The sequence below is a fragment of the Motacilla alba genome, chromosome 15 (genome assembly GCF_015832195.1).
Source record: "Motacilla alba alba isolate MOTALB_02 chromosome 15, Motacilla_alba_V1.0_pri, whole genome shotgun sequence".
In the NCBI taxonomy this organism is placed as follows: Eukaryota; Metazoa; Chordata; class Aves; order Passeriformes; family Motacillidae; genus Motacilla; species Motacilla alba.
The window spans coordinates 11185617-11198882 of NC_052030.1; the positions used below are offsets into that span (position 1 = coordinate 11185617).

The window sequence follows — 13266 nt, forward strand, 5'->3', positions numbered from 1 at the left end:
AACTCTGGATCACCTAGATCATGAAAAATACTCTGAAATACCCGTTCCCACTCTCATCTGACATGCAGCTTCTGAATCTTGTAGTCCTTGGCACAGGAATTGTAGTTCTTGTAGTCCTTGTCTCTGAGGAATTATTGCACTGAACTGCCTGTTGTCAGTGGAGACTGTGCAGTGTCATTTAAATAGATGTTTCCTTTTATTCTGTTGCATTTTTCTATCTGTGAATTGTTCTTATCTTGGGTTTATTTATAAATGATCTGTTAAGAAGCCTGAATTACTCTGCCTAGAAAGAGCCAAGCCTTCCTGAGCCTGGTAAGGTGTAGGTGCATCAGGCTGGTCCAGCAAAGCTCATAAATGGGGTTGCTTTTTTCTATTAGATTGTTATTTTCTGCATTCTCAGTCTATAAACTGTCCTGAGATTAAATGTTTGTTCTTTCAAGAAGAAATCTTTACAGGGAGGCAATCTGTGTTCCAGCAATGTAAAAGACCCTTAAAGTAGGCATATTAAACTTTGCCCATTTTAAAGCCTTTTTAAATGCCAGACAGAAAAAAAAAGTTTTATTTTAAGCATGAATCTCCAAGGATATAATAAATCTATCAACGAGCTAGGCCAAATTAAGATTTTTCTACAGATAAAGGTTCAATGGCTGTTTATATCAGCAGTGTGTGTTGAATGCTGTATCTGACTCAGCTGGAGTTTCCTGTGAGATGGGCTTTACTTGTTATTAATGAGAAGAATCTCTCAAGGAGCTGATAGTTACATGTTCAAGATAGAGGTGCATAATAAATCCTCTTATATTGTTTAAGATCCAGATTAAAAATTTAAATCAAGTAACTCCCCCTTTCTCTGAGCACTGGAGACTCAAATGTTATGCTGTTGTTATTGTAATCAGCTGCTAAATACTTTAATGTGTTGGGGAAATCAAACTTAATTATCTGCTACATTGCTTTTATAGACACTCACTGATTTAATTTGTTTTTAAGGTTTAATGAAGAAACTAGAAGAGGAGATAAATTTCAATTCCTACCTGGTAAATGAAAAAATACCCAGAGAGATGGAAAGTAAAAAGACTTCAGTGTATTTCTTACAGAAGGTGGTTGCAGAGCCAGCCATGACTCAAACTGATCTCACTGCCGTGGAAAGTGAGGTGAGGGACCAAGGTCGCCCTGCTTTTGTGTTCTCTAGCATGGTCTGAGCTGCCTGGACTCTGCAATGTTCTTATCCTTGCTTCATATTCCAGAGGAAGTGTTTCATTCCCAAAGCAGCCTCCCTTCAGTTGTAAAACCAAAGGCATATCTCAGTACCTAAGTGCAAACTCTCTGAGAAGGTGTTTTTAAATACCCACAAAAGAGACAGGAATAAACCAACCCCAAACCAAACCCCAAAGCCAAGCACATCCTCAGGTGCTATTGAGGAAATTGTGTTAATCCAGCACCAAAGGGCTGATTTTAATTCTCTTCAGGTTTCATTTGTTGGAAACTCTCTCTGCCATCCAGGGGGTTTATCCCAACACAACAGCATTCCTTGAGGGATGTGTCCTCACAAGATGATGCCTTAATCCACGTGCCATGGCTCAGAACTCCTCAGAGTTTGGAAGAGCCCTGCATTGTTTGATTTAGCTTTTAAGAACAAAGAAAATTGAGGCATCAAATACTTGATTTACCTTTCCAGGTTTTTCATAAGTTTAAAGCAAATAATCTTAGAAAAACCCTTATTTGTCAGATATATCCAGAATGTGCAGAGGGGTTTGTTGCCACACAAGTACATTTATATATTAATTCAATGAAGTTTTCCTATTTGCATAATCCTAAATGAAAGATTAAATACAAAATGTAATGTCCTAGAAGAATTTAGCGGAATGCTTATTATTAGTATTTCTATTGATGATAATGATGAAGATTTACACCAATGTTAGAGGGAAGCAGAGCAGTTTCTTACCAGCTGGTGTTTAATACCCCTGGGATTTCCAACTCAGGCTTTGCCATGAAATGGAGATAATGAGGAAACAGAGTATCCATCTTAAGGGATGACAGCATTAATAAATGGCAGATTAGGGCTGAAATAATAAACCAGCTCTGTGATTCAGCCTCTGCTTTCCTAGATTAGTTCCTCTAATCAAAACAATATTTGTGGCTGCAGTTATGTCTTTCAGGCATGCTTGAAACTCTGGGGTTTTTTCACATTTCTTTTCCAAGAGTGTTGTTGAGTTTATCCTAATACTTTAAAAAGCTTCAAATTTTTCCCTCTTTCTCCATGATGTAACCTTTGATTTGTTATATTTTTGAAGTATCTTCTTCTTGAAAGATAATAAAAACATGTCATACACTTGGCTGTAGTCACAGCATGGCCTTAGGCAGCTTTTTTTTTTTCCTTAAGTAGGCTTTTTATTATCTCAGTGCCTTAAAAAGGAGCTGAAGTGCACCAAGCATGCTTCCACCATGCATTTTATAATATAAACCCAGGAATTTATTCACAGAAGGGAATTCTGATGCCATTTTCAAATTCAAGCCTGTTCTACCACTAATAGCATAGAATTCACAGGAGAGCTGGTTTTTTCCCCAGGTGTTGGAGTATTTTTAGTCCTATTAAGCAATTTATTTGAGATTCTCAGTTTTCCAAGCACACGGATGTTGCTCCCAGAACGTGCAGGGTGATGCCCAGCACTGTTCCTGTGTTCTGCTCTGACTCCCTGGGATTGCAGCACATGCTCACACTGCTCCCTTAGCAGCAGCAGAGCATTAAAGGAAGGTTGCTGTGGCTGTATTCCGTGGCTGGTGGGAGTCCCAGCGCCCTGGAATCTGCACTCTGGTGTGGCTGAGAGCTCCAGAAACTTTGGCTGGAATGGAGCTCAGCAGTTTGGCACTAAGGACAACCAAGTGCATCTTGTGGCAGGAGGAGAAGGCACCACAGACCTGGAGCAGGATGGTCTGTGACTCTACAAAGTGTTGATGAAATCTTTATCACTTAACCTTTATTTGCTTCCCTTTGAACTGTTAAATGGTTGAATGAAAGGGAATTTTAGTTCATGTCAATAAAATTACCTTTTTCACTCAGTATGTGGCAGTTTCTTTTTTCTGTACCATCTCACTGCATTTTCTCTCCACATGCACCAGTTTACTTCATTTTCAGGGCCAACGTCATGGTTCTGCCTTATCATAAAGGCACAGAACTGAAATCCAAAACCAGCCTCTTCCTGGCCAATACTTAATGACTCACAGAGCTTTTTGGGTCTGTTTCTCTGTTTTAAAAAAAGGAACTGGCTGGATTGTAAATCTGGCATGCAAAGCATTTAATTCTTGGAGAAGACAAAGACACCAGGCTCTGTTTCCTTAGTTTTCCTCTCTGTCTTGCAGATAGAGGAAGTCAGTGCAGAAATTAATCAGCTGATTGAAAAAAGGATCATCACCTATGAGCCCACTGATAGTAAATTCTCCATGTATCGCCAGCAGGTAAGAAGGAACAAAATGTATTTTAAGCAGAAGCAGGAGAAAAATATCAGTCTCTGATTGGTTTACATGCTGATTTTTTCCTTTGGTTTATCTAGCATCATCAGTAGAAATTCATAATAATGGAGGTCGGAAGGAAAATGAAGAGTGTTGAACATACGTATGTTTAGGGCTGAGTCAAAGTTGCTTTTAGTCTGTCAGTGAATGTTTTGACTGCTGTCCTTGCAGCACAGCAGTTCTGGAAGGGGCGTTTTGGAGGAGCTCTTTTGGTAAAGTTCCAGCTGTGGATGGATTCTTAGGAGGCAGCATGGGGCTGCCTGCTGCAGCTCTGTCCCTTCCTTAGGTTTGACCAAATGCCATTTTTCTGCTTTGCATCTCTTAAGAAGGAATTCTTTGATTTCTCATCCTGAGGCTGTACAATTATCCTGCTATAAAATAGGCTGTCTGGTCCAGTCTTAGTAAATGCCCAAGTTATAAAAAGGATTGATGAACTCAGAGATTTTCAGAGCTTATGCAGGAACCTGAGTGATTCCTTTTCCAGGCTACCTGCACCTCTGCTGATTTTATGGAGGATCTTCAGTGTGATGCTTTTGGTGATGGCTTGAAAGATCAAAGGGCTGAAGTAAAATGTACCAGTGGGAGGGAAAAAATATGGATAAGATATGTATTGCAGCTCAGTCACCAATGCAAAGTGAAACTCTGTTGTATTTTGGATGAGATGAGATGAGATGAGATGAGATGCTCTTCCTGAGAGAGAATCCTGCTCTGGAATGTGCTGGGATCAAGGAGGGTCCACCTCAGGAGCTGAGGTTGCTGCTGGGAGCTCAGAGCCTGGGGAGCTCTTTGCTTGCTTCTGCCAGGGCCTGGGTTCTGTTTCACAAAATAATCAGCTCTGTTGTCCCCTGGTTTGTCACCACAGCCACCTTGTGCAGCAGAGAGCTGAGCTCCCACCCCAGCACAATTCTGTTGGAGATTTATTTAGGGAGAAAGCTGGTCCTCTCAGCTGAGTGTGAGAAAGCTGTGTTTTGGCTTCATTTTTTTGTAAGTTTTCCCTTTCACATGAAGAAACCAGCCATGCCTCAAATCCCTGTACCTGCATCTAAATGAATGTTTTGTGTTATTTTAGAGTAGTTTTCAACAGGATACAGAAAAAAGCTTTTAAAAAAAATCCTTGAACTAATGTATACTTATGTTGCCAAATCTGTTCTGGTCAAAACTCAGGTACTATTAAATATTCAGTCTTGTATAAAATACTACTTTTAAGTGTTTTATCTTCTAGACTAAGAAAAAAAATAATCTTTAATCTACACTATTTCTGTACTTTATTGCTTTATTCATCATCTTCTAGCTATTTGCCAAGATTTAGTGGCTCAGTTCTGCTTTAGTGTAACATATTTCTGTAGGCTGGAGTAGGTTGGAGTTATAAAAATCTGTATTATGACATTTGTGAAATCTTGGATAACTTTCTAGTTAAGCCATGTTGGTGTATCTTACATATGCACCAAGAGGGACTAAGCAGAAGAAATGGAGCAGCTAAAATGCCTGCCTTTTTCCTCAATGAAAAAGAAAAAATGAGCTGAAGAAATGTAAATCTAAAATGTAAAATACATCAGCCTGAGTCTGGGCAAAAAGGCTGTGCTGGAAACCTCATCCATTCTGGAGAAAGTTGAGATGCTGCAGCCAACTTCAATGAGGTTGTGGTTTAACCTGCTGTATATAATTTATACATTTTATCTAAAAATCATTTCTCTCCTGATTAAACAAGGCAATTTTTACGTTAATGATCTTGCAGGCTTCTATAATTTCCCGGAAAAAAGAAGCCAAGGCAGAAGAGCTTCAGGCTGCCAAGGAGGAGATGTCCAGCCTGGAGAAGCAGGTGGAGCAGAAGAACAGTCAGGCCCATGAGCTGGGAGGCTCTGAAGTCCTGACTGAGGATGAGGTAGGGATTTGTAGCTATTTTCAAATGATTAATTTCTCTTATTCACACTGTGCCTAATCCATTGCAAGGTGTACAAGGACTCAGTGTTGGGCTGGATGAACATTCCAGCCAGATAACGGCAATGTCATCACAGTGGTGTGATGGTGAATAACTAACCATAAAGGTCAATATGATTATAAATAATGTAAAAAGTCTGTATGATTATAAAGCACAATACCAGTGATTATCAGAGATGCAATTAGTCCTGTGGGATTTATTACCCACAAAAGTTTTTACTTAAAACCCAAATTTCCCAGACCCTCCTGAGGTTCAGCTGTGACACTGACTTTGGCTGGCGCAGACAGTGTGGCCCAGGCACAGTGAGATTTGCAGCTGTACTTCTCAAAGCAGCTTCTTCTGCTTCAGAAGTTTGCAAAGAATAAAGGAGCTGCACTTTGGTACTGGTTTGCCAGCTAAATAAATTGACTTTTCTTCAGCCAGTAATTTTTTCCCAGTTGGGAAGAATCCTGCTAAGGGAACTTACAAGCAGAGTCACTAAACTAAAGAGAATTTTATCTGCACCATTCTCTGAGTTAATATCATTCTCTCATGTATTGTCTTTGCACTGCCATCATTTAGTCAGAAGCACACACTCTTTGCTTGCCTGTTCTTTGTTTTTGTGCTTTTTTTACATACTGCTAAATACAGGGAACGCCCTTTTTAGAAGGAACTCCCTTCCTAATCCCATAGGATGTGGCTGCTCCACAAAATCAGTTCCTTTTAAAGGAGTCTGAAAGTGTGGATGAAGAGTTCAGGTGGGAGCAGTGGCACAGAGATGTGGAAATTGGTTTGAAGATGAAGATGTTGGATTCTTTCCCCATTACACACTGTACCCTTTCCCTTGGTAGCAATAATGAGGAACCCACTGCATTAGATTGCTCTCCACTCCAAGGTTTTCAGCTCCAGTGGGCACATTGCTGGAGTCTTTGACAAATTTTTAAGCAAAAATTAAAGCAGAAAGCTGACAATTTGTGGTTTGTGACATGTGATGGGAAGAAGTGTTTAATTAATCAACAAGAATGTATTACCAAGACAGCAGCATATGTTTTACATTATCTGCACAGGCACTGTAAGGTAAGAAATAATTGTGCCTATTCTTCAGGAGACAAGAAACTGATCCATAGAAATTTGAGGAGAACTGGGTAGGAAGGAAATCTCACAACATTGTGAAAGGCTTAGTAATGAAAAACTCAAGGTAACTGTCTGACACAAGGAAGTGGCTCAAGACAGAAAAAGGACAAGATCTGTTTTGGACATGACCTGCATCCCTTTTGTTCAAATACATTCTGCTTTTGATTTTTAAAATATTTTCAAGTCTTCATTTTGCAGAGAGAAGGATAAATGAACAATTTGGAAAAAAAACACTGGCTTAAAATCCAAAGTGTTTGTCTTTTCAGAAGAAGCATTTCCTGGTTTGTAAAATACTTTCTGCAAGGAAATGTGTATTGGCAAGGAAGCCAATATATAAATCCATGTCCTGTTCATGTTTATTGCTTCCTTTGGTGTAGTGCAGTGGTACTCACAGGCACCAGTGCAAAGCAGTAAAAAGGGTGTTTCCTGTGCCTAAAGACTAAGAAAGGATTTGAATTCTTGATGGTTTTTGGTCACTTCTGTTTCAAAGGTCATGGTTTTGTCATCTGGAAGGTGGAGACGGTGATGTTGAATTCTTTGTAAGCGTGTGCTGCCAGAATTGCTGCACAGGGCCTCACTGCTGTACATTCTGCATCTCCTCCGAGTCCACAGCAAATGCACAGAGCCAGTCCTGCCCCAGAGGGGCTGCGAGGAGCCAGGGCTGAGATGGGACAGGGCTGGCAGGGAAGAGGTGATGAAGCAAAAATGGCATGAGCAGGTTCTCCCTCCCCAGTGAAAGTCCGGGTTCCTCACTCCCAGCCAGCCTCCTGCTGCAGGTTTGTTTCTGGTATGTTCTGCTTCAGGATTTGTATTTTCTGGTCCAGTGCTCCAGCTTTGAGGCAATAGCAAAGGAAATGCTGATCTGTGTGGTGGTGGGTCAGTGCTGCAGTTCATGGGGACAGGAGGAGTTTGTCCATTCAACCTTCACTTCACACTCTGACAGCCAAGAGCTTCCTTGCACTTTCCTCTTCCAGTGACACCTTTGACATTTAGTTCCTTCATTTTTAAAAAGGCAGAAAGAGGGAGTTCTAACAAATAGCTTTGCTGTCTCAAATTTAAATGGATTTTTAAATCCTATTGAAGTGCTACAGTTAAATCAAAGCGTTGTTTTTCTCCTACACCCAGCATTTCTAATCTTTGCTTTGTCCCACTTTTCTCTGTCCTGTGACATCCCATGGCACTCTCAAGACTTGGCAATGGAAGAATCAGCACCTTCCTAACTCGTGCTCCCAAAGCAGCATTTGGATCTCCAGCTGAGGTGATTTTAGCCTTTCCTTCACCAAAAGGTCAGGCCTGGCTTAGGTTTTTAGGTGCTGGTGTTTTGCTTTCTTCCACAGTCATGAAAAACATTCCACTGGCTTTGAGAGGTGGATAGAACTCGGGAGAAACAGCAGGGAGTAACCAATTCATTTACATCAAACACAAAAAAAGTAGGAATAAATTGTCTTTGTGGATTATGAAGTCTTTTTAAGTACTTCAATCAAAGTGCAGTGAGCAGGGGGCACAGTTGGCAGCTCCTCACTGCAGCTGTCAGATCCTGAAAATTAGGGAATCACATGTTGACACTTGGAATGCTGGATGGTTCCATTACAAGTGATCCTAGGTAAAGCTGCGATATTTTTAGCTCTTTACACAAGCCATTGTACTTTCCAGAGTTCAGCACAGGGCCCTAAGAATGCTGAGTTTCCCGAGGATTCAGAGTTGTCTCGGAGCTGTGCTGAGCTGCAGGAGTGAGAATCAGTCTGGTTTTGAGAACAGGCCATGGGAGCTGCTCTCTCTTTGTTCACAGCCGTGTGAGGTTTGCACATGCATTTACTTAAGGAGTTTGATCTTTTCCCATACAAATGCTCATCCATACCTACCTGCCCCTGGGAAAACAAGACAAATGTTTCCATTTGCAAATAGAGAAAGCAGCCTCAGACCAAAGATCTTGCCACTTTTCCTCAAGAGCTGTTGATCCACCTGAACCTGTCAGATTTTTGCTGTGGAAGTTCCCTGTCACCTGAACCAGACAAAAGCAGAGATTCAGGGCAATCTCCAGAGCTGAGCACTCCCTCAGCACCCCCTGCCAGGGATAAATCCTGGATCTCATTGACCTGTGACTCTTCCCTGAGCACTGAAAATGGGTTTTCATTATAAATATTTGGATTGATTCAAAGTATTAGCCATGGCTGCTTTAATACTTTGTGCCTGACCAGAAGCAAGCACTCCTGGAAGAGGCTAAGGAAGAGCCTTCCTGGCTGAGCTGTGCCATGTGCAGCCTGCAGGACACTTGCATTTCATTAGACTGAACTTCTACTGCTCTTATCTTTTAGAAACTCACCCTTCTATGTCTGAGTTATTGACTCTGTCCAACACTGACTCTACTAGCTTGAATTTAGAGCCTCTTAGGAAAAAATATGGAAAACCTGTCATGTTCAGGAACTTTTCCTAACTGAATTTTAATACTTTGGACTGTCTGTATCCCATTAATTAGTCTAGTTAGAAATTAAAACATCTGTTCTTCAGTTCTTAATGAAAATAGATATAGTCAGCTAAGATTTTCTGCTGCATGAATCCAGAAAATACTATTTTGAAAGACTTGACTCCAAAGTGAGTGATTTATCTGGGATTTGTTCTTTGGAGAAAACAAGCTTTATCCATTTTCTCCTTTAATGATAATCTTGGAATAAGAAACCTTGTGAAAACTTCTCCTGGGGCAAATGTGAGGTTAAAGGAGATGAGGTGAGGAGCTTGTAGTGAAAAGCCAAGGCTGCAGAGGGGAGCTGGGCTCTGGCCCTGCCCACACAGGGCACCAGGCTGATGTCCTTTCCTGCAGGGGGATAACCTGCCAGGCTCTGGATGCCCCTGGAGAAGCCATTTCTACATCCCTGACTGGATTTTTATGTAGAACTGTTATGGTAATTCCTTCACTAAGTGTGGAGAGACTGAATCTGGTGATACCAACCTGTTCCAGATTCTAATAAATGGAGAAGCATAAAGTAGGTGCATTGCTGGATTCTTCCAATAAAAATGGAGCATAATTCAGGAAATCTGCCCAGGGATGGTGCATGCCTGTGTTACATGAGAAATCAAAGTCCTGTTTTCATTCACTGTGTTCCATAATTTGCATTCCATGCTTGTTATGTGACAGGCATCCATAAAAATAGCCAAGTGAAAAGGCAGAATCTTTGCTTGCTTTCCCTTGGATGGTTTTTGTGTCTCCAGGGGCTCTGACTGGGCCGACACGGGCTCCAGGCTGGTTTGCTTCCACTGCTCCCTTAGTGCCAGCACTTGGTTCTCATCCAGTCATTTCCTCTCAGCAGCTGAAATAACTGCTTGTGTTCAATTGCTTGAGAAAGAAAAGCTCCTGGTGGACATGGCCTTGACTGGAACATCACTGCATGGGCAGATCCACGGCAATTCCAGGCTGAGCCTGCTGAGTTTGGACACAGGGAGCAGCTGCCTTGGTCTGTGGGGAAATGCTGCTGCTCAGGAGTGGATTCCTTTGGTTACTTCACTTGAAAGTGATGTGGCCCAACAATGTTATGTCTCTGTGAATGATTGCAGTTATTGAAAAGACCTTTCACCACAGTAAAATGCAGTGTTTTGTGGCATTGATTCCTCATGTACACATGAGGTGTATAAAGCCTCAGAAGCAATGCTCACACAGATGAAAACATTGGTATTTTATATGTTCTTTTCATTTTTGGAAATCTATGGAATGACTCTGAGCTTTTAGGCTGAAGAAGCCTAATTTTCCTGTAAGATCCCAACAAGCTGCTGATTACTTTAAAGTAGAGTCAAATCTAAGAGCTCCAGCTCAGAACTTGGCCCTGGATCTAAAGGAGCCTTCAGTCAGTGAGATTTTGAGGAGCTAATCTGTGCTGCCCTTGGAGTAAATCAGGTCCTTTGAACATTTTGCCAAATTATTGATTGATTTTCTACACAGATGATCACTTTCCTACTGTTGTTTATATCTGTTTTACCTTGTTTGCTGCAGTAAAAGCTATGTGAAAGGTTAAGTTTGCTTTAAAAAGCCAGAGGTTTTGCTGACATGCACCTCCTAAAAGGAACAGATTTCAATTGTCACTGTGAGCACCTTGTAGTTCATTTGGGATGAAATTTGTATTATATAGTCCTAAGTTAATCAACTAATAATAGAACAGTGGTGGAATTGGTTCGTTAATCAACAAGATCCTTTGACTTCCATTGTAAAATACATTATGCTTTGAATATTGAATATGCAAATACCCTACCTCCCACTCAAGCTATTTTCAAGACCTTAAAAAAGAAGAGAATTATAGTTTGCTTTTCATCCTGGGATGCACTGACAGAAGATCGTTCAGATTTGATAGCTCTGTGTGGCCACATATTAAGTTTAATCCTTTACCTCATTCTTTATTATATTCCACTGGTCAAATGAAATGTCCCAAGGATCAAGACAGATGGCTGAGCTTTCCCTTTTTTCCTCAGCTGGTTGGAGAGATTGTATTTATACTGAAAATCACAGAAAGCTTGGTATTGTCTAAGCAATTAAAGGAAAAAAAAAGTATTTTGTATTAACGGAGAGGATGGGATTGAATTGGTATGAAAAGGAATGAATTTGGTGCTACTGTATTAAATGTGCCAGAGAGTGTGGCAGGGGCTCAGGTGACCTTGTGAATCCTTGTCCTGGGTAGTAGCAGGATGTAGGATGTTATCCCAAAGCCTCACAGAGGCCAATCTGCATAGAGCACATTGAGTAATTTGTGGGTTTGTTCTTTCACCAAAAACGTTTATAGCTTTTGGCTTTAAAAATAGTTCTGGAGCGTAGCAAGAGAGAGGCAGCTTTGGCCTAGATATTGCACAGGATGGCAGATGAACAGGGTTGATTTCATTGTGGGCAGTTTGCCCAGGACACTTTTTATAGAACATACAGTTACTCTGGGGGTTCTTAGCCTTTGGTCACATCGGGGGTTTGGGTTTATTCTGTAGAAGGGAGAGGGATCATTTCACAAAAAGAGAAATTAATGGAAATTTTGAAATTTAAGTTATTTTATGTTTGAATTTCAAACCTGTATCAGTGGGAGTGGGATTAATTTTCCTCCTGGGGCTGCCTGGTCTGTGCTCCCTGCACACACTGAACGCCTCCTTATCCAGGAGCACTCTGAAGCCTGTTCTTACATCATTTGCTCTCATAAATTTTATTTGCTTTGCATCTCTGGATCTGAATGCATTTTTTGAGCTGTGACTGGCATTTACCTTGTAGCTCTCATGTAAAATCCAAGAATAAAAGCTGAGACTGCACAACAAATGGAAAACATTAAAGCACAGAAAAATCTTACCTGTTTGTTACAGCCCCTCGTGCTTGTGTTACAAATTGAACACACACAGGTCCAGGTGTGAATTAGCTAAGGCTGTTGGACTGCAAGGATTTTTATTATTTTACTCAGTCTTTAATAAAAATATAAATTCTCCATTGCTTTAGATTTTGAGTGAAATAGATACTGCATTTCTCTGTTTCTGTGCAAGGACTCTGCACAGGTTTATTTTCCTGTGTTTGAAAACTTAGCCAGCAACATCATCCAGGTCTGAAGGAGTCAAGGAAAGAGAACAACAAGTTTTAACTACTGAGAACATTAAAAAAAAAAAATCTTTTCCCATGTCCTCTTTCCTTCCAGTTTTGCTGCTGGCTATTACCATGTTTTGGTCCGCAGGGCTGGGGCTCTGTTACAAGTGCAAATTACTTTTGCATTAAGTTTTTATTATCCATGACTCCCATAACGTTTTGCAAGGAGTATTTACTTTTCCAGCTGTCAAATGGTGGAGAGCAGAAGGGAGTGATCTCAGGCCTGCAAACGAGTGAGCTGGGACAGAAAGCAGAGGAGCTGCTTTCCTAGATCTCCCTCAGTGAACCGACACAGAGCTGAAAACAAATAGACCCTGGGAATCCTGAATTCCAGCCCTCTGTTCTAACTGTTCTAACCACTGCATTTTGGATGTGCAGGACAAAGAGGATAATTCCATTTTATGCTGTGCTAAGGCCCCGTTCCTGCTCTCTCCCCCCAGTTCAAGCAGTACGTGAGCAAGCTGCGGAGCAAGAACACACTTTACAAGAGGAAGCGGCAGGAGGTGGCAGAAATCACAGCCGAGTACGGGATCCTGCAGAGGACCGAGGAGCTTCTGCGGCAGCGCCACGAGGCCGTCCAGCAGCAGCTGGTAACCTCAGCTTGGGCTGCTGCCCTGCCCTCCCTGCCCTGGGAACAGCCTGAGCATCCCAGGGATGCTGCTGGGCATCGTGCATCACCTTGTGCTGCTGCCCAGCTCTCCCTGTCCTGGGAACAGCCTGAGCATGCCAGGGATGCTGCTGGGCATTGTGCATCACCTTGTGCTGCTGCCCAGCTCTCCCTGTCCTGGGAAGAGCCTGAGCATCCCAGGGATGCTGCTGGGTGATGTGCATCACCTTGTGCTGCTGCCCAGCTCTCCCTGTCCTGGGAAGAGCCTGAGCATCCCAGGGATGCTGCTGGGTGATGTGCATCACCTTGTGCTGCTGCCCAGCTCTCCCTGCCCTGGGAACAGCCTGAGCATCCCAGGGATGCTGCTGGGTGATGTGCATCACCTTGTGCTGCTGCCCAGCTCTCCCTGTCCTGGGAAGAGCCTGAGCATCCCAGGGATGCTGCTGGGCATCGTGCATCACCTTGTGCTGCTGCCCAGCTCTCCCTGTCCTGGGAAGAGCCTGAGCATCCCAG

General features: G+C 42.1%; 1 protein-coding gene across 2 annotated transcripts in view; it reads left to right on the forward strand.

The window, feature by feature from the left end:
• IFT81 (intraflagellar transport 81) overlaps nt 1–13266 on the forward strand; it is a 38027-nt gene that overhangs the window by 14065 nt on the left and 10696 nt on the right. For both annotated transcript variants that reach the window (XM_038152794.1, XM_038152793.1), the window contains 4 exons: nt 985–1148; nt 3355–3450; nt 5240–5386; nt 12587–12736. In XM_038152794.1, the coding sequence (XP_038008722.1) occupies nt 985–1148; nt 3355–3450; nt 5240–5386; nt 12587–12736 (557 nt within the window). The remainder of the gene's footprint in view (nt 1–984; nt 1149–3354; nt 3451–5239; nt 5387–12586; nt 12737–13266) is intronic.